This window comes from Colletes gigas, unplaced genomic scaffold (genome assembly GCF_013123115.1).
Source record: "Colletes gigas isolate AHSC1104 unplaced genomic scaffold, ASM1312311v1 Colletes_gigas_Sc00071, whole genome shotgun sequence".
Taxonomy (NCBI): Eukaryota; Metazoa; Arthropoda; class Insecta; order Hymenoptera; family Colletidae; genus Colletes; species Colletes gigas.
Genome location: NW_025106700.1, coordinates 305,997 through 332,902, shown reverse-complemented (window position 1 = coordinate 332,902; position 26,906 = coordinate 305,997). Strand labels below are relative to the sequence as shown.

At 37.6% G+C, this 26,906-nt stretch overlaps 2 protein-coding genes across 6 annotated transcripts; one reads left to right on the top strand and one right to left on the bottom strand.

Annotated features, from left to right (window-relative positions):
• Window positions 1-438: 438 nt before the first annotated feature.
• Window positions 439-8,171, bottom strand: LOC122403751 (organic cation transporter protein). Of its 3 annotated transcripts, none has more exons than XM_043407480.1 (2): window positions 7,861-8,171; window positions 439-2,533 (listed from the first exon to the last, which is right to left on the bottom strand). In XM_043407480.1, the coding sequence occupies exon 2, from the start codon at window positions 2,299-2,301 to the stop codon at window positions 610-612; it is 1,692 nt and encodes a 563-aa protein (XP_043263415.1). In that variant the 5' UTR covers window positions 2,302-2,533; window positions 7,861-8,171; the 3' UTR covers window positions 439-609. The 3 variants fall into 3 exon arrangements, with proteins under 3 accessions (XP_043263415.1, XP_043263417.1, XP_043263416.1); XM_043407482.1 differs by lacking the exon at window positions 7,861-8,171 and adding an exon at window positions 3,368-3,484; XM_043407481.1 differs by lacking the exon at window positions 7,861-8,171 and adding an exon at window positions 2,898-2,953.
• Window positions 3,545-24,619, top strand: LOC122403750 (aminopeptidase N). Of its 3 annotated transcripts, XM_043407476.1 has the most exons (20): window positions 3,764-3,852; window positions 4,698-4,909; window positions 9,956-11,909; window positions 11,988-12,091; window positions 12,177-12,466; window positions 14,873-15,287; window positions 17,233-17,602; window positions 19,058-19,356; window positions 19,971-20,129; window positions 20,199-20,498; window positions 20,640-20,823; window positions 20,947-21,103; window positions 21,172-21,253; window positions 21,321-21,504; window positions 21,581-21,788; window positions 21,919-22,196; window positions 22,267-22,466; window positions 22,535-22,846; window positions 22,938-23,019; window positions 23,498-24,619. In XM_043407476.1, exons 7-20 carry the CDS (start codon window positions 17,246-17,248, stop codon window positions 23,645-23,647), a joined length of 2,952 nt encoding a protein of 983 aa, XP_043263411.1. In that variant the 5' UTR covers window positions 3,764-3,852; window positions 4,698-4,909; window positions 9,956-11,909; window positions 11,988-12,091; window positions 12,177-12,466; window positions 14,873-15,287; window positions 17,233-17,245; the 3' UTR covers window positions 23,648-24,619. The 3 variants fall into 3 exon arrangements, with proteins under 3 accessions (XP_043263414.1, XP_043263411.1, XP_043263413.1); XM_043407478.1 differs by having other exon boundaries at window positions 9,956-12,087; XM_043407479.1 differs by lacking the exon at window positions 3,764-3,852 and adding an exon at window positions 3,545-3,664 and having other exon boundaries at window positions 9,956-12,466.
• The last annotated feature ends 2,287 nt before the right edge of the window (window positions 24,620-26,906 follow it).

Here is a 26,906-nt window from a genome sequence, read left to right as displayed (position 1 = left end):
AACAAGTTTGAGAGAGAGAGATCTAAAGATACTTTGCGTATTAAAAAATGTATGTAAAGTATGGGCGAAACGTTTATGTCAGTGTTTTCTTATTGCTGATTTTTGTTATGTCTCTGCTTTTACCCAATCATGCCAGAAAGTGTACGATAAAATTATGTTTCCCGGAGCGAAACATTTGTTTTCACGATCGAATGAAAAATGGGGAAATAACTAGGGTCGAAAGGTCGGTAGCCTATGCAACTATAGTTGCCTAATTCTTTGAATCCTAAAGGTCATCGGCATTAAAAACCTTCTTCGAATCGTAGACTTGTAAAAAGTTTTATTAGTTTGCGTGGAACTGAAATAGTAAATTAATTAGGAGAAAGAAATAATAATGTGACGAAGATGCAGACGGATATAGAGGGCGTTAGAGGGACAGCGAAAAGATTCTTTTGTGCATTATTAATGTACATGGATTAGCTTGAATTTTAATAATGTTTCTTTTAATTTTTTTTTTTATAGTTAGAAAGGCACTAATTCTATTTAAATCGGGAATCACAGCTCGTTTGAAATGGCGTCGTCGTTCCACTACCTACAGAGTCTTTGTCACGTGGATAGACAAGGTGACGATCACTTTGTGTCTTGGTTGAGCCTTTCCTTCTCCTCTTTGTCACCCAGTTGGCTCATAGTGACTTGGTAGGTGGCGCTAGTCTTCCTCGAGCCGGCGCAAGTGGTGGTGAAGCAGGTGTCGTGCTTCCCAAAGTTCTCTCCGTCCTCGATAGTCTCCGGCATGGGCTGGTTGACGGTCTCCGGAAGATAGAGCGACAGAAACCCGGATATCAGAGCCACGAAACCAAAAAGAATAGCTGGCACCTTCGGATTCAACGAATCCAGCAACATGATCATCGGCGTGAGGGCGCCACTGAGCCTCGCGCACATGGATCCGACCCCCAATGCAGTGTTCCTCACGACCGTGGGGAACAGCTCGGCCGTGTAATTGTAAATGACCGCGAACGAGCCAGCTATGCAAGCCTTTCCAAATAAAACTATAACGACGATCATGGTTGCAGCCAGGTCGGTGCCCTTGGGAACAACGGAAGCAACTATACAGCACACGCCGCCGATCAGCATGAAGGAGCATACCATGCAGCGTCTACCGGTACGGTCCATAGCGAAACACATGAAAATGTACGAGGGTAGCTCCACCAGGCCGCTCAGGAACATCATCAGGAACGGATTGCCCACCAGGTTGCTCGCGTTCAAAGACAGACCGTAATAAACGAGAGAGTTGGCGAACCAATTGAGACACACGTTGAGCGTCTTCTTTCTGAGATTGGGCGTTTTGAAGAGGTCCATGGCCCCGTACGATTCGTCGTTGCCTTCCTCCCTGTCCAGGCGACGAATCTTCGCCTCGGTGATCAGCTTGGCCGCGTCCACGTTCACGTTGGACCCGTTCATCCTCAGAGCCCTCTGCACGATAGCGATTGCCTCGGAGACGCGACCTTGGGCCCACAGCCACCTGGGCGACTCGTCCATGAGCCACCAGTGGCCGATCAGTAGGGAGCTGTGGAGCCCGTAGACGATCTGCAGCCACACGCGGTCCTTTATCAGAACCCCCCACACGGCTACCAACATGAAACCGACGGCGAAAGCCAGTTGGAACATGACACCGCACACGGTCCTCTTCGACGGTCCCACCAGCTCCATCGTCAGGACGAAGCCCGTTATGTACGCGCCCGCGGACCCGAAGATCCCGTAGAGGAACCGCAGGAACAGAAAGGTATAGTACTCGTTCACCAAGGCAACGGACACACCGAGGAACAGCTGGGCGACGGAGGACACGTAGAATATTATCTTTCGGCCGTATTTGTCCGCCAGACTGCCCAGAGTCACCGCCCCCACGAACACACCGAACATGTAGGTGGACTGGGCCACGGAGCCCATCCACCGTTGCGAGCAAACGAAGTTCCACTCCATGCCGCGTGACGACTCGAAGTACCGGGTGTCGTAGATCCACGAGTCGCACTCTCTGATCGTCTCGTTCGCGTCCAAATAGCGGCAGGAGTCGATGGGCCGCGGCACGGTCTCCGACGACGAGGAGTTCCACGTGGAGGACGTGGTGTTGAACGTGTCGATCACGGACGTGAGTCCAGGGACGTTGCACTTGTGAGGTGGCACGGCCGCCACCGTCAACAGCGTCAGCATGTGAAGACCCGCCGTCAGGGCGCCGATTATGTGCAGGGAGAACTGCCAACCCTGGTATTTACCGAACTCGCCCAGCTGGCCCATCAGCTCCTCCAGGTTACTGTCCACGCTCGCCATATTTGTTTTTTTTAACTCGCACCTTTCTGCTCCACAGTCTCCAGATGCCTACGATACCGACAGAACTATATAGGTGTTGTCGTCTATCTCTTCGGGTGGGACTATTTATCCATTTATTCCTAGTATCTTCCAAACGCCCTCCGGAATCTCACTAATCTCACTTTCCTTTGTTTAGGTGACTCATGAAATGATTATTTTCGTCGGTGTTGGTTTGCCATTGCGTACACGTGATCTGAAAGGAAGAATATTATTATTATTGACGCTATCCTCCGTGAAGAGTACTGTAGGTCTCTGATTTGAAGTCCCGTGGGCCAAGATGGGTCGAACCATGTGCCCATCTTGCTCCCTAGCTCTTAGGTAGTCCACGTGTGTGTCTAATAGCGAATCAGAGTTGAATGTGTACGCGGGGATAGGTGTATCCCTTCTACCTTTCTAACATTCCTGGCCCACGGGACTTCGAGTCACTCTGCACTCTTGAGGTGCATAGAATCCCGTCGAAGCGACCAAAGTTTTTAACCAGACATTCCGAGTCTGTGTATCTAAATGGGAGAAGTAACATTAGATGGAAGTATTGTCTCTATGGAGAGTGTTCTCACCTAGAAAATCCCCCTGAGGTTTCTTTTTCAACGTACACTCGTGGTCTCAACACGCAAACGCAAACGCAAACGGTGTCCAACTTGGCAAATATCAATCAGTCGCGTCTGGCAACTTTCACGCGGAATCTACGGTCAACGTTCGTTACCAGCGATCGAACGACCAATGCCAATAAACTCGGCGCGGCAAAAGTAGAAACGAAATGACCTAAAGTCGCATTATCTCTTGGCCTCGTATTAATTATCGTTTCACAATGTACGGCGTGCATTTGCATAGACAGAAGCAAACACTGTCGAAATCGAACACGCTTGATGCATTTTATTCTATTTTTATCGATTGTCGATTTCACGGAAATGACCCATTTACTTCAGGTAATAATTTATCTTTTAATTATTTCACGAACGAGACGATTGATCACGAATTATTTTTTTTTAATTTCTTTTTTCGCAAGGGATGCGATCGAGCTACTCACCACGAGTTGTCGGGAGGTTTTGGCCAACTCCTATTTACGCCTGCACTATACTGACGGAGATAAGGCTGAGAGGCGGTTAATCGAACGGTACTCGGGGGGCAGAGAATTTTCTCAGTCGAACGGCTCCTTGAGTTCAATTAGAAATCGTTTTTAATTTCGACCTCGACGTTAATGGACGAAAACACGATGTCACGATGGCAATTTTGCTTTGGCTGGTTGGTTGATTGTTCATCGAGACGCGTTTCATGACTGATGTGCTTGCCGCGAGATAAACTGGAGCAAACCGTTAAGAAAGGTGTACGTTGGGATCACGTGTAATAGATCCGTGTGCCTTTCAAGTACCATCGAGATACGCACAAGTGTTTGCACCGTGTAATCCAGAAGTGCCCTATGCACATAAACGTGAATTGTACGAGACGATAATGTGACTTATCAAACTTCTTAATTCTTTGTTTGAAGACTGGATAAAATTGAAAACAAATTAGGTATTCAAATAGTTTCTTTCTGGTTGAGAAAAAATAATTTTGGCCACTTAGTTTTATTGGATTTCTGGAATGATATTTTTGACATTTTAAACGGAACACCCGTTAGAGCGACATTATTCCGGATTGTAAAATTTAACGACACTTTTTATTTAAACAAACCGCTCTATTTCAGCCTGGCGTCGTTCAGGCGTGTCCGTTGAAACGAGATTTCGCTTCTGAATTATGCAACCTGCCACGCATTATTCGTTAGATTTTCGATTATCCGGGAACGCCAATTTTGGGTGGAAAAGGAAGGAATATTTAAAGAAAAATAAACGACGTTTATTCGCATACTTGAAGAATTACAACAGAGTAAATCCAGGCGAAGTTGATTGGAAATTATTCGGGGAATCACCGTGGTGTTATTTAAAAATGACAAAAAAAAAAAATAACGAATATTTCTTGGGTTATCCATAGCTGCGAATTCCTCGCGAGTAATTGCTTAGAAAGGAGCAATTACGACATAGTTTTCTAGCGTATGTGGCAATGATTTGTAGAAGGGAAAATTATTGTCCAACGTTTGCTCGTTACACGTTTACGCGACAAGATTATGCTAATTTTGCACAGCTGCGGGCCCCGCCAATGTCGACAGTTTTCTTTAACACCAATTGCCATATGCGTTTTCACTAGAAGCTAAAAAAATTAGATAAAATGTAAACAATAATTAAAAATCTGTTTGTTGATTCTCAAATGTTTAACATTGACTCCCGTTGATATTTTTTGAAAGTCGAATTACCAAAAGGATCGAATTTTTGTTATACAATATTTGACCCTCTGTTGTACGAGTTTTATTTTATTTTGTTCAGATTTGCGGATGTTGTTGGGAATCGCAATGGTGATGTATGTCGATACCGACATAATGAAGGAAACAGGAATGATTATTACGTTGGCGTGGCGGGTAATCATGTAAGAACCGTAAGAGGAATCATGTATCGACATTCCAGGATAGTTGCCAAGCAGGAAATATTCCTAAAAGGGGATTAGAAGACGTCGACGATGGAAACAGATCTGTTCAACGGTACACAAAAATTGAGAATGCATACATGCATACATACAGGGGTGTTCGGCCCTAGAAAAAATTTTAATGGAAGAAAATAAGACGAAAATTAAGAAAACCAATTCCTTCACTGAGGCTTCATTAAAAAGTTAAATAAAAAATTTCAAATCAATCTGAAAAAAATTATATTTGGTTGCGGGGGTCAATTACAATCACTTTTGGTGAATAGACATACCCTCGAAATCCTACCCAATTTTGAGAAAAAAATTCGAGAAGGTACTGAAGTTTTTAGACGAAATTAACAAAATTTCAAATCAAACTAAAAAAATTATATTTAGTTACAGGGGTCAATTACAAGCATTTTTGATGAATAGACATACCCCCGAAATCCTACGCACTTTCGAGAAAAAAATTCTTTACCAAAAATCTAATATAATAAAGTGAGAAAAACCCCCTAAAACTGGTGCAGTTTTCAAACGGCCATAACTCCTAGAATAGTTAATATATTCGATTGAATTTTTGAGAGGAAGTGGAGTTCATGGATACCTACACAAAAGTATTGGACAACTTTTCTATAGAGCGTCAAACAAAATTACTAAAAATAAAAAACGAATTTCTAAGAAACATCGACAGAGGGTAGGTGCTTAAATTTTTCGCCGAAAATGAAAAATATCAAATCACTTTGGAAAAATTATTGTTGGTTGCGGGGGTCAATTACAATAATTTTTGGTGAATAGACATACCCTCGAAATCCTACCCAATTTCGAGAAAAAAATTCGAGAAGGTACTGAAATTTTTGAATGAAATTAACAAAATTTCAAATCAAACTAAAAAAATTATATTTAGTTACAGGGGTCAATTACAAGCATTTTTGATGAATAGACATACCTCCGAATTCCTACGCACTTTCGAGAAAAAAATTCTTTACCGAAAATCTAATATAATAAAGTGAGAAAAACCCCCTAAAACTGGTGCAGTTTTCAAACGGCCATAACTCATAGAATAGTCAATAAATTGAATTGAAATTTTGAGAGGAAGTGGAGTTCATGGATACCTATAAAAAAGTATTCGATAACTTTTCTATAGAGCATCAAACAAAATTACTAAAATTAAAAAACGAATTTCTAAGAAACATGGACAGAGGGTAGGTGCTTAAATTTTTCGCCAAAAATGAAAAATTTCAAATCACTCTGGAAAAATTATTTTCGATTACAGGAGTCACTTATAATCATTTTTGGTCAATAGTCAAACCCCGAAAATCTACGCATTTTCGAAAAACAAATTCGATTAGGTGGACAAATTTGACAAAATTAAAAAATTTGCAATCGGTCTGGAAAAATTATTTTTGTTTGCAGGCGACAATTGCAATCATTTTTGATTAATATACATACCACCGAAATCCTACGGGCTTTCGAGAAAAAAAATTCTTTTCCGAAAATATAATGTGAGGTTAGAAATGTTTCCTTGAAATTTCATAAATATGTTTAAAAAATCATAACTCCTGAAGGGATTGGACGATTTTAATGTTCTAAATTATAAATTACGCGTATCTTAGTGAAGAATATGTAGAAATTCCAAAAATATTCGAAAAGCTGTTCCTTGAAATTTTAAAATGAGAAAAACTTCATAAAAGTCGTCCAATTTTCAAATGACCATAACTCCTACAATAGTAAAGGTATCTCATTGAAACTTTTTTCTAAAGTAGAGCTCATGGGTACCCACAGGAAAGTATTAGACAACTTTTCTATAGGACGTCAAACAAAATTACTAAAAATAAAAAACGAAGTCTCAAGAAAAATCGACAGAGGGGATCCCCATTTTCGACGGAAAAAAAAAATTTCAAATCGTTCTGAAAAAATTATTTTCGGTTGCAGGGGTCAAGTACAATCACTTTTGGTGAATAGACATACCCCTGAAATCCCAACCACTTTCGAGAAAAAAATTCGAGAATCTGTGAAATTTTTAGACGAAATTAACAAAATTCCAAATCATACTAAAAAAATTATATTTAGTCACAGAGGTCAATTACAAGTATTTTTGGTCATTATACATACCCTCGAAAACCTACCCACTTTCGAGAAAAAAATTCAGTACGTGTGGAACTTTAGACGTTAATAACTTTTTAACGAAGCCTCCATCAACAAATTGGTATTCTTGATTTTCGTCTTATTTTGGCCTCTGGAATCTCTCATTAAAATTTTTTTTCATGGTATAATCCATTTTAACACTTTGACGGCCGCTGTCACGTATACGTGACTTTGCCAGCCAGCAGGCGTCGGCCACTGTCACGTGTGCGTGATCTACTGTATCAGTCACCATTTCATCATACATTCAACTTATTACTTTTGTTGTGGTTACACGTTTATAATATTCCTAGAATCTTCGTGTATCTCACTTTGGTCTGCAATATCAGTGGTAGACTTGCGGCCATTAAAGTGTTAAGTACTCTATGGGGTTGAAATTGGGCGAGTTCCAAAGTCATTTTGCTAGCTGTATCAGACGACTTTTCTCGCTAACTAGAAATATTATTATTAGTATGTAATCGTCGTGTGGACGAGTTTCGATATAAACGTGCGAGTGTAGATGTAGCGTTAGGCGAGACTTGACCCAGACCACGCTGGCTCGAATCGGGGTGATCCAATATGCTTAAAGGGATTTCGAGACGCTCTTGCACCGCGAAAGCATGAAATATCGTCAGCCTGTCGATGTCTATTCACTGTTGCAGCAACGTGGACAATAATAAAAAAAAAAAAAAAAAAAAAAAATTAGAAGAAAGAAAAAAATCAAAAGAAGCATAAGTGGAAAACTTGGAATGAAACTCTTCTTAGAATTTATGATCTGATACTGTTGGAATGTTTGCTAACGTTTTACGTGAATTTTGTAAAATTCTTAACGCCAGTTGGTCGTAGTTAGCAAGACAATATGGTCGTTTCTGCGATGAAATTAGTGCGAAAAGGAATGCGTGTACTCACAGTGAATTGAAATTGGTGGTGTGCCAGGATAGTAAAGATGAAAATGTGTGGTACACACGAGAGTACGGAAACCGTCTGCGAACGTTTCTAACCGTTCGAAGCACTCTAGCGAACGACCCGCGTACTTCTTATTGGTAGGAGATAACGAAGACATGGCGGTAACGGAATAAAAATTCTTTGACGGATAATGTTGCAGCGCAACAAGGTATTTTTAATCTAACAACTGACTGATATCGTAATTTATTCGTAGACGCGTTATCGCTAGAAACGCACGGGGGATAGATTTCTAAACATCTGCAAACCATCGTCATCCATCAACATACGGAAATTGCCAAATTAGATTCTAACGATCCAATCCAAGAAATTATATTTTTTTTTCTTATAAGGATACTATTTATAAAGGATATTGTATATCTATTTAACCGAAAATAATTTTTTCAGAATGATTTGAAATTTTTTAATTTTGTCAAAAAATTTCACATCTTCTTGAATTTTTTTCTCGAAACTGACTAGGAATTCAGGGGTAAGTCTATTCACCAAAAATTATTCTACTTGACCCCTGCAACCGAAACTAATTTTTTTAGAACGATTTGAAATTTTTTTTTTTCGTCGAAAAATTTGGGCACTTAATTAGATTTTTAGTAAGGAATTATTTTCTCGAAAGTGCGTAGGATTTCGGGGGTATGTATAATGACCAAAAATTATTGTACTTGACCCCTGCAATCGAAAATAATTTTTTTAGAACGATTTGAAAAATTTTTTTTTCGCCGAAAAATGGGATTCCCCCCTGTCGATTTTTCTTAAAAATACGTTTTTTATTTTTAGTTATTTTGTTTGACGCCCTACAAAAAAGTTGTCTAATACTTTTTTGTAGGTACTTATGAGCTCTACTTCAGAAAAAAGTTTCATTGAAATATACTCACTAATGTAAGAGTTATGGCTGTTTGAAGATGGGACCATTTTTATGTAGTTTTTCTCATTTTTCGGGGTTAAGAATCAACTTTTTCAATATTGCTAGAATTTCTACATATTCTTCGCTAAAATAGACGTTATTTGCCTTTTTAAACATTAAAATCCTCCAAATCGTTCAGAAGTAATAATGTTTTAAACATACAACATACAATATTTCTAACCTCACATTGTATTTTAGGAAAAGAATTTTTTTCTCGACAGTGCGTAGGATTTGGGGGTATGTGTATTAACAAAAAATTATTGTAATTGACCCCCACCATCGAAAATAATTTTTTCCAGAACGGTTTGAAATTTGTTAATTTTGTCAAAAAATTTCACACCTTCTCGAATTTTTTCCTCGAAAGTGGATAGGATTTCGAGGGTTTGTCTATTTACCTAAAATTATTGTAATTAACCCCCGCAACCGAGAATAATTTTTTCAGAACGATTTGAAATTTTTTTTTTCACCGAAAAAGGGGACTACCCTCGTCGATTTTTCTTAGAAATGCGTTTTTTATTTTTAATAATTTTGTTTGACGCTCTACAGAAAAATTGTCCAATACTTTTGTGTAGGTATCCATGAACACCACTTCCTCTCAAAATTTCAATGAGATACCTTTACTATTGTCGGAGTTATGGCCGTTTGAATATTGGACCAATTTTAGGGGGTTTTTCTCACTTTATTATATTAGATTTTCGGTAAAGAATTTTTTTCTCGAAAGTGGGTAGGATTTCGGGGTTATGTATAATGACCAAAAATACTTGTAATTGACCCCTGTGACTAAATATAATTTTTTTTGTACGATTTGAAATTTTGTTAATTTCGTCCAAAAATTTCAATACCTATTCGAATTTTTTTCTCGAATGTGGTTAGGATTTCAGGGGTATGTGTATTCACGAAAAATGCTTGTAATTGACCCCTGCAACCAAAAATAATTTTTTCAGAATGATACTATACGATCATATGTGGTTATTTTAGTAAGGGGTCAACGACCTGCTGTTTTGTGCAAGCTATAAACCTTGTTATTGCCAACAATGAAGATAGAGAAATGTTTAAAAACACGGACGTGTATCTCAAAGTATAATTACTTTTTTTTTTATCCCAACTCTTGAAACGATATATTAAATTCGCTTTTGTTTATAGTTTTCAGCGATCTTGGAAACTTTTCCTTCCATTTGCGATGGAAATATTTTCGTACGAACGAATGTAATTAAATGTTCAGTATGCACGATAATAGATTGTGCACCGACGAGTTGATAAGAAAGAAGAGTAAAACAAATTTACAATACATTTAATTTTGCGTAATGTTGATCTCATTACTGGCATGCTTTAAAAAGCTAAACGAAAGAAGGAAGGGAGGAAGTCGAAGAGCTAGATTTGAGAATCGAGTTATCTCGGGTTATTCATTCAACCACGAAGGAGGTAGCTCTCGTTATCCGATTATGCGATTTACTTTTACGAGCGTACCTACGTACTACGTGGACGTAGCGTAACGGGGGTAAGGGAGAGGGATATATGGCATGGAGGCAAGTGGATAATGATAGCGTTGGATATGGTTGGTCTATCAGTTACTCGGTGAACCGAGTCACGAGTACCGTCGTGACAAATAACTGACCTTCCCTAATCGGTTCTCGTATAAGCAAAAAGGCTCGTTGAAACTTTCAATGAAAATCTTTCAGACTTAAAGGCCAGAAGCTAATATCTGCATTGGTGTCGATGGAAAGAAAAAAACAGCTTGCAACTTTTTGTTCAACGTAGCTTTTATTTCAAACTCCAGGTATTTTCCCCTAGGTAAACAGGTTATCATTATTATTATTCATTTATTATCAATTTTACTGCCACGTCACTCATATGTGGATGACAGAACTAAAACAATTCATTCTCGGGTTGAAATGTTAAAGAAAATCAGTTTTAATAGGCTTCATGAATTTTAATGAGGTTACGAAAGCAACTACTAGGACAACTTTTAAGTTTTGTAGTTTACGCTTGACTAAAATCAAAGTGTTGGTCTCGTAAACAATTTTAGGATTTTGGACTGGCAGTCAAAGTGTTAACAGGATTAAATCCTTTAGCACAAACATTATCGCTTAGTGAATTTAACAAAAATAAATTTATGTTGCAAGGATACAGAGTTTCTGATGATCGTTCAATTAAATCTGTTTCAGCGTGTGCAAAATTTGCATTACTAATCATTCCATTTACACTGTTCTGAGATCCAAACGTTTTGCGGTGACTAAAATAGAAATCTCTTAAATATCTACATGGTACATACGAAGGAAACAATTGTGTAATCGTTGAACACTAAGATCTTTGATTAGCTTGCTTGTAAACATAATATCTGCGATTATGTTTGTAAGTAAGCTAACGTTATGATAATTTTGTTACCATCAGCTCCCAATGTGAATGAAATTAACGTTAATTAAAAAATAGGGCAATTTGAACAAATAGAGGACTCTTTGGACTCGACAAAGGAGTTCTTAAGATGAGAACTGATGTCACACTCTACATAGGAATTTAAACGGAGGAACAAACAAATTGAATTAAGTATCTGTTTTATTTACGCTATTGTATTTTATAACTTTCAAGTGTATATCTCTTTGGACTTTACAAAGGAGCTCCTGAGATAAAAACTGATATCAAGTCGCACTCGGCATAGGAATTTAAACAGAGGAACAAATTCAACTATCTGTTTCATTTACACTATTGTATTTTTGCAACTTTCAAGTGTATATCTCTTTGGACTCATGAGCTCCTGAGATAAAAACTGATGTCACTAAAGGTTAAGCGGAACAAGTCTGTACCATTAAAAATTTATCAATGGTGTTGTTAAATTAGCAAACATTTTAGGGTCGACAAGTTTCAAAATAATTACTGTTGCAACACACGATGAATGTAGCTTGCGAAATCGGGTGTTGGGAGCTCTGACATGTTGCAACACGTTTCCCGTCCCGTCTCATTTTCTCGCGATGGCTATTAATTCGAGAAAGAAAAAAACAACGATGATAAGAGACGGACGGTGCAGATACACCGTTAATACCGAGCGTCTCGTGACCGATGGAACGAGAAATAAAACACGCTGGGATGTGTTAATATCGCCGTAAGCTGATCCGGTTGCTTCTTTTAGATACCAGAAACGTCGATTTTGTAATTAAAAAATTACGTTTATCGGCTGTAGAGAAATTGTCGACATCATTGTCCACGGCGTAGCGTACTGATTATGACAATGGTGCATTAGATCAGTGGTTCCCCCTGGGATGAAAGATTCCTGGGCCCTAGTAGGTAAAACAAAGTTGTACAAGCTGTTTTTCTTCTTTTTTTTTTCAATTGTTTTCTATTCAAAATGACCACGTGCTTTGTTTGATAGATGATCCCTGGTCGGTTGTAATAAATGACGGTGTTTTGTTCCGTAAGAGTACACCGGAATGAACTGTAACCTAATCTTGGTCTTATGTGGGTGGGACACGTCCTGAGGGATCGAATTATACGCAGGGAATTTTCAATTCGCCCCTATCGAGAGCCACTCGAGAAGAAATTTGATGTCTTTTCTAGTGAAATCGAGAAATGGCGTCGGATCCACCTTTATTCGGCGTGTTTGTCGTACACGATACTTTGGACGATTTTTCTATGACGTTTGATCCACGTTTTGTTTGTTCGGTAAATAGAATTACATTATCAGTTATCGTCGGTGCGAAATTGAAGGGGCTTCGGTGTGATGATTCATCGTAAACCGCCGCGGGTAGCAAAGATGATTTCAATCAATTAGGGACACGCGCCTGAATCAATTACCCACCTCCTGGTGATTTGGAGGATTATTGGGTACTATATCTCGTGCCGTTGCTCGAGCTATAGCGATGCTTTTATGTATAGTGATTTAACTTCCGTCAGGGATCCATCAGCTATACCATTTAATACATTGTATGGAATAGTTAATTAATTCGCTGTTGGATCAAAACCGTGTAATATTCTGCAAAATTAAAATTTCGATTTTAGACCATTGTAAGCTACATAGAATTTGCTAAAATTCATAAATTCTATCCAAATTTATTTTTCTCGATGTCTTAACTTGAGAATTAATTTTTAGGGATTCTAGAGCCAAAATAAGACGAAAATCAAGAATATCAATTTATCGATGGAGGCTTCGTTGAAAAGTTATTAACGATTAAATTAAAAAATTTCAAATCGTTCTGGAAAAATTATTTTCGGTTGCGGGGATCAATTACAATCATTTTTGGTGAATACAAATACCTTCGAAATCCTATCCATTTTCGAGAAAAAAATTCGGGAAGGTGTGAAATTTTTCAACGGGAAAAAAAAATTTCAAATCGTTTTGGAAAAATTATTTTCGGTTGCGGGGGTCAATTACAATCATTTTTTATCATTATACATACCCCCGAAATCCCATGCACTTTCGAGAAAAAAATTCCTGACCGAAAATCTAATGTGAAGCCACAAATGCACCCCCGAAATTTCATGCGAATCTTTAAAATCTCATAACTTCTGAACGACTTGGGGGACTTTAATGTTTCGAACGACAAACAACGCGTATTTTGGTGAAGAATATGTAGAAATTATAAAATTATTGAAAAAGTTGTTCCTTGACCGTGCAAAATGAGAAAAACTCCCTAAAAATGGTCCAATTTTCAAATAACCATAGCTTCTACAATAGTGTGTATATTTCAATGTAACTTTTTTCTGAGGTAGAGCTCATGGGTACCTACAAAAAAGTATTAGACAACTTTTCTATAGGGTGCCAAACAAAATTACTAAAAATCAAAAACAAATTCTTAAGAAAAATTGACATTGTCCCCTTTCTCGGGAAAATTAAAAAATTTCAAATCGTTCTAGAAAAATTATTTTTAGCTAGGGGAGCCAATTACAATTGTTTTTGGTCAATACATACATCCACGATATCCTACCCAGTTTCGAGAAAAAAAATTCAATAAGGGGACAAATTTTTCGCAGGAAAAAAAATTTCAAATCGTTCTGGAAAAATTATTTTCGGTTGCGGGGGTCAATTTCAATAATTTTTGGTGAATAGACATACCTCCGAAATCCTGCGCATTTTCGAGAAAAAAATTCAGTACGAACGAAACTTTAAATATTAATAATTTTTTAATAAAGCCTCAGTCAACAAATTGGTATTCTTGATTTTCGTCTTATTTTGGCCTCTAGAATCCCCCATTAAAATTTTTCCCAGGGGTGGCTGAACACCCTGTGTAGGTATCAGGTTTACCACTATGGAACTAGAAAAAATTTAATTTTCTAGTTGAGATGTCTAGGGGAATAAATTTGAATAGGATTTGTGAATCTTGGCAAGGTTATAAAAGTAATTACTCGAACAAATTTTAGGTTGTTTAATTTACAATTGTCTAAAATTGAAATTTTAGATCTAACTCAGACCTAACCCTATACATACATGTTTACCAATATATAGGTGACAGGTGTACCACTGTGAAACTAGAAAAATTAATTCTCGTTTTGAGATGTCGACTGGAATAAAGAATTGGATTTGTGGATTTCAGTAAAGTTATAAAAGTAATTACTGGAACAAATTTTAGGTTATTTAGAGATTATTTTAGGTTAAAAGTAAAATTTTAGACCTAACCCTGTACACACATTTAATTAGTCGAGTCTTAAGAATGTAAACGTTGAAATACTAAAAAACAAATTTTAGGTTATCCAGTTTACAATGGTCTAAAATTCAAATTTTGTTCTTGCAGAATATTGTACGGTTTTGGTCTGCCAGTGAATGTATTAATTAGTCCAATATTAGGAATATAAACGTTGAAATAGTTTAAACACTAAAAAAACTAATATAAAAATAATTACTCTAATAAATTTTAGTTTATTTAGTTTACAATGGTCTAAAATTCAAATTTTGTTCTTGCAGAATATTGTACGGTTTTGGTCTGCCAGTGAATGTATTAATTAGTCCAATATTAGGAATATAAACGTTGAAATAGTTTAAACACTAAAAAAACTATAATAAAAATAATTACTGGAACAAATTTTAGGTTATGTAGTTTGCAGTGGTCTAAAATTCAAATTTTGTTTTTGCAGAATATTGTACGGTTTTGGTCTGGCAGTGAGTGTGTTAATTGGTCGAGTGTTTGGAATGTAAACGTTGGAATAGTTTGAATTCCCATCGATGTAACGATCGATCCTGGGGACGCGTTGGCGTTCTGTTGTCAGCGGGACGGGAAACGAGGATCGGGATCGAAAGGATGTAAGGTTACGGAAGGCGATAGGACAACCGACAGCCGGCCGGGCGATGGGACAGGAAGTTGCGCGTCGGTCCTTGGCAGTCGCGCGCAAACCGTCGACGCGTACGGAAGGTTCTTGCGTCGAGCGTTCCTCGGTTTATCGGTTATTCGAAAACTATCGTTCGCTAACAAGCGATCGCCGTGATCTATTTACGCGAGTTCCGAGGACATTATTCTCGCCGCCTTTAAGCAACCTTCGACGATTGTTGATGGTAGGTAGAAGATCGTTATCGAACTCTCGATCGTTCATTAAAAATACGTTTCGATCTGAATATCCATTAATAGCGAAAACATAGCAAATATACAACGTTTGCTTATATTATAGAACGATTTTATTTAATTATTTAAATATTCACGAGTTTCAATTTTACAGAGAACAGTTTGCAAAATTATTATTCGTTGAATTGTCCGGTCGTTGGTTATCGTTCGAACGTTGTATTGTTCGGGCAGGGAACGTCCTTGGACGGTAGAAGAAACTTATAAACAGTAATTGTATATACGTGTGTCTCATCGATACTTAAAATTTCGTTAGTACAATGTAATGGTACGTGACCCGAGACTTAGCAAGGATTCCTTCTGGTCGTTTAATACGCGTCCCTCGCGTTTCCTTGACGTGCTCAGTCCGAACGTGAAATTACTTTTAATGATCGGTTGCCTTCGCCCTGTTTACACCAGCAGCCAGGAAATTTATCCGGGACAATGATCCAACGGCAGCCTTGGTGTATTTCGTCATAGATGCTAATAATCCAATGTTTACGGAGTAGAAACTCGCGATGATAACCGATCGAATAATACCACCGAGGACGAGCAACTTTTCATCGAACTAAACGTTTCAACAAACTGAAAATTTAACATGTCACACTATCTGCGATAAAGCGACACGTGATTATTTAGTTTCCGTAAAAATTACACGATTTCAAAACCTGTGCAAAAATTAGGAAGGTATATTGAAATTGCAAGGGGATGGAAAATACATAATTATCGATTACATTTTTTTTAGTTAATAATAATAATAATAATAACAATTGCAAAGAATAAGAAAAGTATATTGAAATTGCAAGAAGATGGGAAATACATAATTATTGATTAGCTTTTGTTAAAATTAATAATAATAATAATTGTTAATAACAATAATAATAACAATTACAAAGAATAAGAAAGGTATATTGAAATCGTAACGAATAATAATAATAACAATCGGCAATCATAACAATAACAACAATTGATAATGATAATTGTTAATAACAATAACAACAATGGTTAATGATAATTGTTAATAACAATAACAACAATTGTTAATGTTAATTGTTAATAACAATAGTAACAATGGTTAATAATAATTGTTAATAACAACAATTGTTAATAATAATTGTTAATAACAACAATTGTTAATAATAATTGTTAATAACAACAATTGTTAATAATAATTGTTAATAACAACAATTGTTAATAACAATTGCAACAATTGTTAATAACAATTGCAACAATTGTTAATAACAATTGCAAAGGTGAAGAAAGGTGTATTGAAATTGTAAGAAATAATAATAATAACAATAACAACAATTGTTAATAATAATTGTTAATAACAATAATAATAACAATTACACAAAATAAGAATGGTATATTGAAATTGTAAGGAATAATAGTAACAACAATCGATAATAATAATAGTAATTGTTAATAACAATAATAATAACAATTAAAAAGAATGAGAAAGGTATATTGAAATTGTAAGGAATAATAACATTAACAATCGATAATAATAACAACAATTGTTAATAATAATAATAATTGTTAACAACAATAATAATACCAATTGCAAAAAATAAGAAAGATATATTGAAATTGTAGGGAATAATAATAACAACAATCGATAATAATAATAATTCTTAATAATAATAACAATTGCAAAGAATACGAAACGTATACCGGAATTGGAAAATTTATGATTATTTAATATTTTTTAAGATGTCATATTATTTAAAAAGTTGTTGAAATTTTTAGGTAAACGGTTAAATGGTTAAAACGGTTAATTTACCAAGTTAGGGAGCTTTGTTTAAATTTATTTATTCTTCGGAGAATGGAATTTTTATTATGCATACCGACCAAATACCGGAATCTAACGGGAATCATCGAACTTGTTTCTGCGGTTTTCAGGTTCGCGCATGATATGACCCAGTCCCGCGAGGTTTTGGCAATGATGGACGCCCACACGACAACGTTCGGCCGGAAGCGGGGATGCACGGTATCGCCTTACGGCGGTTTCCTCCTGGGCGCAGCGGTCCTGATATCCCTGGTAGTAACGGGACTCTTGGTCTATCATTTCGCGCCATGCCTCGAGGAGGAGCTCGTCAAGTCATGCAACGATCACAGGAATTCCGATTTCGAATCCCGCGACGCCTCCTCCCCGGACTTGTTCCCCAAGAAGAAACTGGACGTCAGGCTGCCCAGATCCGTCGTGCCCGACTCGTACGAGCTCAGGTTGACACCCTTTATATGGGAGGGAAACTTCACTTTCAATGGCGAGGTACTACACTACCTGCATACCTCTCTGCTCCATTGTATCTACAGAGTGTTCGGCCACTCATGGGGAAAATTTTAATGGGAGATTCTGGGGGCCAAAATAAGACGAAAATCAAGAATAACAATTTGTCGATGAAGGCTTCGTTAAAAAGTTATTAACGTTTAAAGTTTCGCCTGTGAGACGGGAACCGCGCGCGCTGCACACTTTAACTTTAAACATTAATAACTTTTTAACGAAGCCTCAATTAAAAAATTACTATTCTTGATTTTCATCTTATTTTGGCCTCTAGAATCCCCCATTAAAATTTTTCCCAGTATGCAACGTAAATAATTTATTTATAATTGTTAACCACTTCGTGGGATATTAAAACCTGTACTGTCTACCTATTTTTTATCTGTTTCACTTGAACGAGTAATATTCATGGACGATAAAAATACCTTTGTTATCGATTATCGAACAATCACGATTAACGTTACCCTTAATATCGTTTGATGAGTTTCTTTCTTTCAATTTCACGAACAAAAGAGAATTCTAAATCCCGATACTCGCGTCAAAGGATGTAGATCAAGAGGCGAATACTTAATCCTCGGTCCTTTCTGGGTTCCATTTTTCCTTTTCACGGACTCGTGAAATAATATTGAAAACGAGGACGACGACGACGACGGTTACGTGGTTCTCTGTGAGGGTGAAAGTACTCGAAACTTGTTCGGTAAGCGATTCCAACTAGAAAGTTCGAAATGCTGTTTCTTCGTTCCTTGCCGAATAGTCGTGCTCCGTGATTAAATAATAATCGGGTTAACAAATTTTTTTCCACACGGATATTACAATTTTATATTATTCGTCTGTACATTCAAAGATTTCTGTTGTAAATTTTTCGATAAATATGACACTAGAAAATTAATCATTTTTAAATAAATGGAATATATTTATCATATGATAAGTTTATATATATGTAAAAAAAATGAATTTCTTTAATTCAAATTTGGCGCCACACTTTCAAATACCGGGAGAGTAGGGACTGTCCCAAACTCTCCCGGGAGATGAAAAGGTGTGAAAACGTAGTGAAGATTTTAACAAAAGGGAATTGTCTTGAAGAATAAACTTTAAATGTCGTTTTATAAGATTATTCTATTATTGTTACATGCCAAAGAAATAAACACTCGTGCGTTGCTTTGAAACAGTGAAACGACATTTAAAGTTTATTCTTCACGTCAATTCCCTTTTACAATCCTCAAGTAAATCTTAACTCCGTTTTCACACCTTTTCACCTCCCTCTCCCGGGAGAGACCGGGGCAGTCCCTACTCTCCCGCCATTTGGAGGCGTGGCGCCAAATTTGAATTAAAGAAATTCATTTTCTTTACATATATCATAATTTTAAAACGATCTGGCCCACGTGGTTGATAAAGAAGATTGTTAAGTCGGTCTGTTTGGTTGCACGGTGCCCATTTTGTTTCTAGGTCAAGATACTAATAAACGTAACCGAGGACACGAGTAATGTAACGTTGCACGCGGTCAGCATGGACATCGATGAAAGTTTCACGAACATCAAGGAGTATTCAGCTACGAGCAACAAGACCAGAGCAATTGGAATCGTGGAGCAGAAAAACGACACTGAACGGCAGTTTCACGTGATTAAAATGTCGGACACGTTGGAGGGGGGCAAACAATACGTGGTGCATCTAAAGTTTGTTGGCTATCTGAACAACTATCTCCAAGGGTTCTATAGAAGCTCGTACACGGTTGGCAATCAGACGAGGTAAATGCCCAGACAATTTAATTTTACCTTGTAACCAGGACTCGAGAAACTATCCTACGTACGAGTATGTACAGAAGTTTAGCTTTTTAGCAGCTACGAACAACTTTTATTTTTAACAACCGTTACAGAGCAACGTTATCAACCTATATTTCGGACTCGATTGGTTCAAATTAAAATTGTTTCATCAACATTCGTTCTAGAATACTGGACAAAATGATAGCACACGCTATCTTTAATTTCTTGTGTTAGGATTATGCTAGCGTGGAAGCTCTGAGTTATAACGTACCTTGTATGTAAACATAACATAGACTTACTTCAATAGGTTCTCTCTTCTCTTCGGCTTGTCAATGACACCACGTTGATGTCACCGGACGTGAAAGGTTAAGAGAACCCATTGAAGTAAGGTCAGTCTATGTTATGTTTACATATTCATAGAAGGTACGTTATAACTCAGAGTTAACAGAAGAAATTAAAGACACCACCCGTGTGCTATCATTTTGCCTGCGAGTGTATATCCGTTCTTCATCGTTTCTAAATGAGAGAGACGCTTCTGATGAAAATAACTCGAAAGAGGAGTTAACTTTTCACCCGTGTCTTCTGCTTTTCTATTGAAGATGGATCGCCGCGACGCAATTCCAAGCGACGGACGCTCGACGTGCTTTTCCCTGCTTCGACGAGCCAGCCCTGAAAGCCAGGTTCCAAATCAGCATCGCACGACCCAGGAATATGACATCCATCTCGAATATGCCTACGAAGGGGGAGCCTATGCCAGTGTGAGCAGCCGTGGTTTAAAACCTAACCTATCCCTTATTCCTATAACCTTCCATATCGCATTTTTTTAGGCCTGGTTTACCTTCCTACGTCTGGGATCACTATGAACGCTCTGTGCCAATGTCCACGTATCTGGTAGCCTTCATAGTTTCGGATTTCGCCATGTTGAAATCGGAATCTGGGAACTTCAGAGTCTGGACACGTAGCGAGGCGATCGACCAAGCACGCTATTGTTTGAAGATCGGTCCAAAGATTCTCGAGTACTATGAACAATACTTCAAGATTAAATTCCCCCTGCCCAAGATTGACAACGTTGCTCTGCCTGATTTCTCAGCGGGTGCCATGGAAAACTGGGGCTTAATCACTTACAGGTAATTATAAACTATGCTCTCAAACAAAAGGTCCATTCTTCTAATGTTTAACTCAAAAACGTCGCTTATTTCACCAGCAATTTGGTTAGACTTAATAAGCAAGTGGTAATTCTCATTTATTCGGTTAATTCTGTTTTCCAGGGAGACCGGTATGTTGTATCAAGAGAATGTTTCGACCAGCAGCAACCAGCAACGTGTAGCCACGGTGGTGGCCCACGAGTTTGCCCACCAGTGGTTTGGAAATCTGGTCACCCCGAGCTGGTGGACAGATTTGTGGTTGAACGAAGGCTTTGCCAGCTACGTAGAATACATTGGTATGAACCAAGTAAGTCGACGAATCCTTTGTAAGGAAAATTTAACAAGATTCTTTCGCTGTTCCCCGGTTCGAAAATCCACAAGCAAACTTATTAGAAAAAACTGTTGCGAAAGACTTTTGAATTTTTCATAGGTGGAGCCAACGTGGAAGGTTTTGGAACAGTTTGTGGTCCACGATTTGCAATCCGTCCTCGCATTGGACGCGTTGGAATCTTCGCACCCGATATCGATCGAGGTTGGCCATCCGGACGAGATCAACGAGATCTTCGACAGAATCTCCTACGAAAAAGGTATCGATTCGCGCAGAAACATCATCTTTCTGACATAATATTAACGTGGCACGTTTGTTCGCGAACAGGTGCTTCGATAATAAGAATGATGGACCATTTCCTTACCACCGACGTCTTCAAACAGGGTTTAACAAACTATCTAAATGGAAAGTGAGTATTTGCAATTGTCGACTGGTTATTTACCGTTACTAATTACTATTTCGTAACCTCGTACCAGGGCATATCAGAGCGCCGAACAGAATGATTTGTGGGATGCTCTGACGAAACAAGCGCACAAGGACAAAGTGTTGGATCCCGCGGTCACGATTAAGGAGATCATGGACACCTGGACGCTTCAGACTGGTTTCCCAGTAGTGACGGTCACTAGAAATTACGAGGACGGCTCCGCGATGTTAATGCAGGTCTGTTGCAACCGAATTCCTCTCATAGACGACACAAATACCGTTTAATTGCGTCGAGTCTCGTCGTTCGTTCCAGGATCGTTTTCTACTTCGCAACGCCACTACGAAAACCACGTACGAAACCGAGCCATTGTGGTGGATACCGATCACCTACACCACTCAGAGCCAGTTGGGTTTCGATAAAACTCAGCCTTCCGAGTGGATGAAGGCTACCAAGTCGATCACGCTACCGAATCTCAATCTAAACTCTACCGAGTGGGTGATATTCAACGTTCAGGAAACTGGTGAGACTTGTAATGTCGCAGACCGTGTGAAATTGTGTCTACCACATTCGCTAAACCTGTCGTAACGTATAGCTCAAGTTCTGTTTCATTAACCTGCTCATTGAAGATTATTTCGATGTTGTTTCTTCAGGATTCTATAGAGTCAACTACGACAGATCGAATTGGCAAATGATAATCCATCAGCTGAACGAGAACTCGTTCAAGGATATATCTACGATCAGTCGGGCTCAATTGATCGACGACGCGTTGAATTTAGCGAGAGCTAGAAGACTGGATTATGGCACCGCGTTGGACGTCACCTCGTACTTGGCCCATGAAACCGAATACCTACCTTGGAAGGCTGCTTTCACTGCCATGCACTATCTGGACGACATGTTGATCAAGATGCCAGGTTACGATAAGTTCCGAGTAAGCAATTCGAAATCAACCAACGGTGAACCTTTCGACTGTTACATGTTTTTGCTAAATATCTTTTCAGGTGTACGTTCTGAAGCTTCTGGACAACGTCTACAAGCAGGTTGGCTTCAAGGATAACCCCGGCGATCCTCAGTTGACAGTCTTCACTCGAATCGACGTGCTGACCTGGGCGTGCAGCTTCGGTCACGAGGACTGCGTGCAGAACGCCATGATGCAGTTCCACAATTGGCAGAACGCGTCGAATCCGAACAAACATAATCCGTAAGTTTACGGTTATTCATTTTGATCCCGAGTTTCAGCGAAGTTGAAATCATCGCATTTGTACGCAGAATTTCACCGAATTTGAAGACCGTCGTTTATTGCACGGCCATCAGAGTGGGTGGGCAAGCTGAATGGGAGTTTGCTTGGCAAAGATACCTCGAAACGAACGTTGGCTCAGAAAAAGATCTGCTCTTGAACGCTCTGGGTTGCACCAGAGACATGTGGCTTCTGAGCCAATATTTGGACTGGACGATCACCGAGAATTCCGGGATCAGGAAGCAAGATGTGTCTCGTGTATTCAGCTCCGTCGCCAACAACAACATTGGCCATTCCCTGACATTCAGCTTCTTCCGGAACAAATGGTACCGTCTTCGGGAATAGTAAGTACTCTCTTCAAGTACTCTTATCGAAACAGCTTTTTAAACTTTCCCCAAAGACAATGTTCCAAACGAAAGGAAATATCTGTTTCAGTTTCGGATCGTCTTTGTTGACCATCAACAGCATAGTGAAATCAGCAACCAGAGGCATAAACACTAAATACGAGCTGAAAGATGTAAGTGTGGATGTAGATTTGAATATTTTAGGTTAGGTGAGATTGAAAATCAAAATTGCTACGATTTTTATTTTTATTTGTAATATCTTGTGTTTCACAAAATCTGAAAAATATTAGTAATATTAACACTTTACCGACCGGTAGCGGTTGATTAATCGGCTATCGGTCGGTAAGCGTTGGTCGGTAAAAAAGTTGATTGATACGCTATCGGTCGGTAAGTGTTGGCCGGTAAAAAAGTCGATTAATAGGCTATCGGTCGGTAATGTGTTAACACTGGAAAGACTGAAACTTAGTATATACCTATATATGTCCTATATATATAGGTATAACGCATTTATATGTTGTACAAAATTGTCACAAAATTCTAAGAAATTGTGTCATATACATAATTGTTTTTCTAATTGAAATTAAAAAGCAGTCAAAATGATTTTCTTGGACAATCTAGTTGATAGTAAAACTGATGTGTTTTCGTACATAGCTGCTGGACTTCACGACGGAGCACAAGCACGAACTGAGCAGCGCAACGAGAACGGTCCACCAAGCTATCGAACAGTCCGAAGCCAACATACGATGGGTAAACACCAATCACGTTACGATTTACGATTGGTTGAAAAGACACACCGCGTAATGAGAGAAAGGTATTTGTGATGAATTTCCGACGTTTTGATGAACGGGTATTCATATTTCGAGACCGTGAGTCCCGTGGCTGCGCTGTTGTGGCAAATGTTCGCAAAACGCAGACAGACGACGACGGTGGTTTTTTCAGATTTACAAACGTGTGTCGAGTGTTTTTGTAAGTTTTTTTGTAAATATACGTCGAACGATATATGTACAATTAAGTATTTAGATGTTTAGGCGATAGGTTTGGTCGATTCCCGCCCACGTACATAACAATATTAAAATCCTCCATACCTCGAGTGTCATGATCGAGCCACCTGATTAAGGAACCGATTGACTCCGCCAAATGGAAACTAGGAAATTGTTATTTTTTTAATTTAAACGAATTTTACAAGGTTGTTTATTAGGCAACGTAGCTTTCATATCGCAGACTATTGAAAATATAATAATTATCGCGGAGTGGCACGAGAGCAAAGTGTAACTTGGATCAATCCTTTTTTAAAATTCACAGTCGACCTCCAACCGCCCGGCCATTTTTAATTGATACCTTAAACTTCCGATCTTCCCCGTTTAATTCTCATAGGTAGTTTTAAATTGTTATTTATGAATTTTTGAGATCGGTTTTTTGGCACTATGCCCACCAGGTTGATTAATAAATTATAAACGCTGTGTCGACAGTTGGAAATTACTACAAATAATTATGTGTTCGATCAGTAGGATGTGTAATGGAAGTTTTACATTCAGTATTAATCAAAGGACTTCCGAAATTAACGTTCACGGCGCACAAGATAAGATAACGATGAATTTGTTTATAATTAATGATCGTTTCTAGGCGGCGAGCGCGCCGAAACGTGAACAAACAGATCTTAACTGTTACTGTTCGTGAAACGAGATTGTTGTTATATGAAAATATAAGTGTGTATTTGTGAAACAGAAAAAAAAAATGATCTACCGTTGTAACAAGTATAATTATTGTATATTTCGGTTTCAATATAATAAAGTTGTATCGATTTTTTATATTTTTCTTTGCTGTTGACACACGTCGATAACTCAGTTTTGGTTATATTTTCTAACAAAAACATTGAATAATATAATACAGGGTGTTCGGCCACAACTGGGAAAAATTTTAATGGGGGATTTTAGAGGCCAAAATAAGATGCAAATCAAGAACACGATTTGAAATTTTTTAATTTTGTCGAAAAATTTCACACCTTCTCGAATTTTTTTCTCGAAATTGGAAAAGATTTCGAGGGTTTGTCTATTTACCAAAAATTATTGTAATTAACCCCCGCAACCGAGAATAATTTTTTTAGAACGATTTGAAATTTTTTTTTTCACCGAAAAAGGGGACTACCCTCGTCGATTTTTCTTAGAAATTCGTTTTCTATTTTTAGTAATTTTGTTTGATGCTCTACAGAAAAATTGTCCAATATTTTTGTGTAGGTATCCATGAACACCACTTCCTCTCAAAATTTCAATGAGATACCTTTACTATTGTCGGAGTTATGGCCGTTTGAATATTGGACCAATTTTAGGGGGTTTTTCTCACTTTATTATATTAGATTTTTGGTAAAGAATTTTTTTTCTCGAAATTGGGAAAGATTTCGAGGGTATGTCTACTCACCAAAAGTTATTGTACTTGACCCCCGCAACCGAAAATAATTTTTTTAGAACGATTTGAAATTTTTTTTTTCACCGAAAAAGGGGACTACCCTCATCGATTTTTCTTAGAAATTCGTTTTTTATTTTTAGTAATTTTGTTTGACGCCCTACAGAAAAGTTGTCTAATACTTTTTTGTAGGTACTTATGAGCTCTATATCAGAAAAAAGTTTCATTGAAATATACGCACTAATGTAAGAGTTATGGCTGTTTGAAGATGGGACCATTTTTATGTAATTTTTCTCATTTTTCGGGGTTAAGAATCAACTTTTTCAATATTGCTAGAATTTCTACATATTCTTCGCTAAAATAGACGTTATTTGCCTTTTTAAACATTAAAATCCTCCAAGTCGTTCAGAAGTAATAATGTTTTAAACATACAACATACAATATTTCTAACCTCACATTATATTTTAGGAAAAGAATTTTTTTCTCGACAGTGCGTAGGATTTGGGAGTATGTGTATTAACAAAAAATTATTGTAATTGACCCCCACCATCGAAAATAATTTTTTCCAGAACGGTTTGAAATTTGTTAATTTTGTCAAAAAATTTCACACCTTCTCGAATTTTTTTCTCGAAAGTGGGTAGGATTTCGAGGGTTTGTCTACTCACCAAAAGTTATTGTACTTGACCCCCGCAATCGAAAATAATTTTTTTAGAACGATTTGAAATTTTTTTTCGCCGAAAAAGGGGACTACCCCCGTCGATTTTTTTAGAAATTCGTTTTTTATTTTTAGTAATTTTGTTTGACGCTCTACAGAAAAATTGTCCAATACTTTTGTGTAGGTATCCGTGAACATCACTTCCTCTCAAAATTTCAATGAGATACCTCTACTATTGTAGGAGTTATGGCCGCTTGAATATTGGACCAATTTTAGGGGGTTTTTCTCACTTTATTATATTAGATTTTCGGTAAAGAATTTTTTTCTCGACATTGCGTAGGATTTGGGGGTATCTGTATTAACAAAAAATTATTCTAATTAACCCCAGCAACCGAGAATAATTTTTTTAGAAAGATTTGAAATTTTTTTTTCACCGAAAAAGGGGAGTACCCTCGTCGATTTTTCTTAGAAATTCGTTTTTTATTTTTAGTAATTTTGTTTGACGCTCTACAGAAAAATTGTCCAATACTTTTGTGTAGGTATCCGTGAACATCACTTCCTCTCAAAATTTCAATGAGATACCTCTACTATTGTAGGAGTTATGGCCGTTTGAATATTGGACCAATTTTAGGGGGTTTTTCTCACTTTATTATATTAGATTTTCGGTAAAGAATTTTTTTTCTCAAAAATGGGTAGAATTTCGTGGGTATATGTATTGACCAAAAATAATTGAAATTGGCTCCCCTAGCTAAAGATAATTTTTTTAGAACGATTTGAAATTTTTTTTGTCGCAGAAAAAGGAGAATGTCGATTTTTTTTTAAAAATCTGTTTTTCATTTTTAATAAATTTGATTAGCGCTCTACAGAAAAGGTGTCTAATACTTTTGTGTAGCTATCCATGAACATCACTTCCTCTCAAAATTTCAATGAGATACCTCTACTATTGTAGGAGTTATGGCCGTTTGAATATTGGACCAATTTTAGGGGGTTTTTCTCACTTTATTA